This window comes from Charadrius vociferus, unplaced genomic scaffold (assembly GCF_000708025.1).
Source record: "Charadrius vociferus isolate BGI_N301 unplaced genomic scaffold, ASM70802v2 scaffold549, whole genome shotgun sequence".
Lineage (NCBI taxonomy): Eukaryota > Metazoa > Chordata > Aves > Charadriiformes > Charadriidae > Charadrius > Charadrius vociferus.
In genome coordinates, this window is record NW_009650103.1 from 4,280,032 (window position 1) to 4,282,757 (window position 2,726).

Sequence of the window (2,726 nt, forward strand, 5' to 3'; positions counted from 1 at the left end):
GAACGGCCCGGGCCCCCCAGCTCCTCTCCCTCTGCCGCCCCCCAGGCGGACCCGGCGAAGGGGGGCGGCGGGCGGGGGGGATGCGCCTCTCACCGTCGCCTCTGGCCGTTCTGTTTTGCAGGAGGTTTTCGGTGCAGAGATGTGCGAGATGTCACCTGGGGATTTCTGCCTCCGAGATGGTCATGAGGGCCAGGGATTTGGTATATCACTTAAACTGCTTCACTTGCACCACTTGCAACAAGATGCTGACCACCGGCGATCACTTTGGCATGAAGGACAATCTGGTGTACTGCCGCCTCCATTTCGAGACTCTCATCCAGGGGGAGTACCAGGTGCATTTCAATCACTCGGATGTAGCCGCTGGGAAGGGCCCGGCATTGGGAGCGGGCTCTGCCAATACTTTGGGACTGCCTTATTACAACGGCGTGGGGACTGTCCAGAAGGGGAGACCCAGGAAAAGGAAGAGCCCAGGACCTGGGGCGGATCTGGCCGCCTACAACGCAGGTAAGAGATCCCCATCTCCCTCCAGAATGATTCAAACGGTTTGTTTCTGTTCGCTTCCAAAGGGGGATTTCTGTTTATTTTAGCTTAAACCGTTAATAATAGTTTAGCTGCAGCATAATTATTGAGATCAAGTGCTGTCAAACTGCAATTACAGAAGCTAATATGTTAGCATTTTTCACTTCAGCTGGAAATAAAATGTTTTGAAGCAAGGTCATCTGGTTAAGGAGGGGGAGAAGGGGGAGCGTAGCCTGAAATAAAATCTGGAAACCAGAGATTGTAAGTTAGCACTTCAGAGAGCTGTGAATTTTCTTTAGTAGCTACACTCAAAGGCTGCTGATGGGTGAATTATTCTGCCCTTGTCCTGAGCTTTTGCACCTCAGAGTTTTTGAAGGAGAGAGAGAGGAAAGAAGTTAGAAAGCAGCTCTTTCCCAAGGACGGGCCGGGGGTGCCCACGGAGCCCAGGCAGGGCTGCAGGCAGCAGGTGGCTGTGGGCAGCCTCAGGTCTGCCCGTACAGCCACGAGTTCAGCTGGAGTTTTGGTGGTCAGATGTGACTCGGAGAAGAGTCAGGAAACTCTCCGCATCCCCTCTGTAACCCCTCGCTGCCCCTTAACCGACGGCAGCAGCAGAAGGAAGGGAGCCAACCTGGCAGCAGGCACAAGCCTCCGGCCTCTGCAGAAACTCTGTCTCCCGGGCGAGATCTCTCATTGAGCTGCAAACTTTCTGATGTGTTTCCTCGTTTAACCTCCCCGCCACCACAGCACTGTAGTTTTGCAGGCAAGGGAATTGGAGCAGCCTCCTGCCCCCACCGTCCCTGCTTCCCCCCTTCCCCGTCCCTGCTTCCCCCGCTTTCCCTCGTTCTTGTTTGTCCCACCAGACCGGCTGTGCTCACTGGGGCTCCCAGCACTGCTCCTTGTGCGTAACAGGAAAAAGTGGTTGGACAAAAGAAAATTCTTAAGATCTTGATTTTATTAGAAGAATTCAAGGCAGAGGTGGGGTTTGCTTCAGGCCCGCATTCCCCGAGCTGGGGGCTCAGCCGCCCCATCCGACCCTGCAGACCGAACTCGTTCGCCTCTTCCCTTGTGCTGCTTCAGGGTCGCCTCCGCCGGTTCCAGCACGTTTTCTTTCTTAATCTACGAAGTTCAGATGTGTCCCATAGGTCGCAGATTTGCCTTCAACGTTTTTTTGGTGTTTGTTTCCGCACACCCCCCCGCTCCCGGAGAGGGCGTTAGGTAAAGGCCAAGTTTGCTGCGGTTTGTTTGGGGCTGCGCCTCTGCGCCCCCGACTGCGCCGGGCTCCGCCGTCCCGCCCGGGGGGGGACACCGAGGGGCAGCGCGGCGCTGGTGGGGGCTCGGGCCGCACTGGGGACCTTCCGGCACCGGGAGCTGCGGGGGAGGCGGCGGCCGCCCCGGGAGGATGAGGCTGCGGGTGTTTTGCGCCTAAAGACAGAGTAACAACAGCGACGAAATTGAGAGGTTTGCTCTGAAAATGGCAGGGAGAAAAGGCGCATCTCTAACTGGTCAACGCACCTCGGGAACAAAATTGCCGGTTATTATTGTTTTAACTAATTGCTGAATAATTTGGAAATGGTGCAAAAATCAGTAGTAGTCCCAGTGGTGAAGGCTGATGAAAGGTGTATGTAGTGTTCTCCCGAGTAACAGCTGAGCTTTAAAACATACATAAAATATACGTCTTGCCCGTTTCAAAACGTCTCCTTTTCGGAGGGATTAGATTTTAATTGTCCTTCCGCTGCCTCCCTGTGCAGGGCAGATGTTCAGATTCAAAGGACCTGTAAACCGAACCAGCGGCATCTGTCCTGGACGGGAGCATAGACTGAAAAAGTCTTACTGCTCCCTGACTTCCTAAATAAACCGTCTTTAACTGTATTTTTAAAAAATTCGTTTTCAAAACAATTGTCCTCCGATATTTTGCCCTTTTAATTGTAGTTTAGATCCTGCAACTGAAGCCTAAGAGGTCTTCTGTGAGGAACCTTTAGCTTCTTTGCTTGAACTATTTATCCACTTAACTATTTACTAAACCAATAATCGATTAATTTATATGATAATAAGTGCTATTGGTCTTGGAAACCAGACCAGGTTGCCAGTTGATGTAAAATTTCACAAATTAGCAAATTATTGGAAAGCCTGCGATTTTTTTGCCTTTTAAAGGGAAACCGTTCAAGTGTGATAGTTTCTCTTCTTATTTTTAATGGAAGGTCTCTTTC

At 51.8% G+C, this 2,726-nt stretch overlaps 1 protein-coding gene across 2 annotated transcripts in view; it reads left to right on the forward strand.

The window, feature by feature from the left end:
* The window catches only part of LHX2 (LIM homeobox 2), a 24,089-nt gene that overhangs the window by 6,590 nt on the left and 14,773 nt on the right, over positions 1-2,726 (forward strand). For both annotated transcript variants that reach the window (XM_009892282.1, XM_009892281.1), the window contains one exon: positions 122-504. In XM_009892282.1, coding sequence (XP_009890584.1) covers positions 122-504 — 383 coding nt within the window. The remainder of the gene's footprint in view (positions 1-121; positions 505-2,726) is intronic.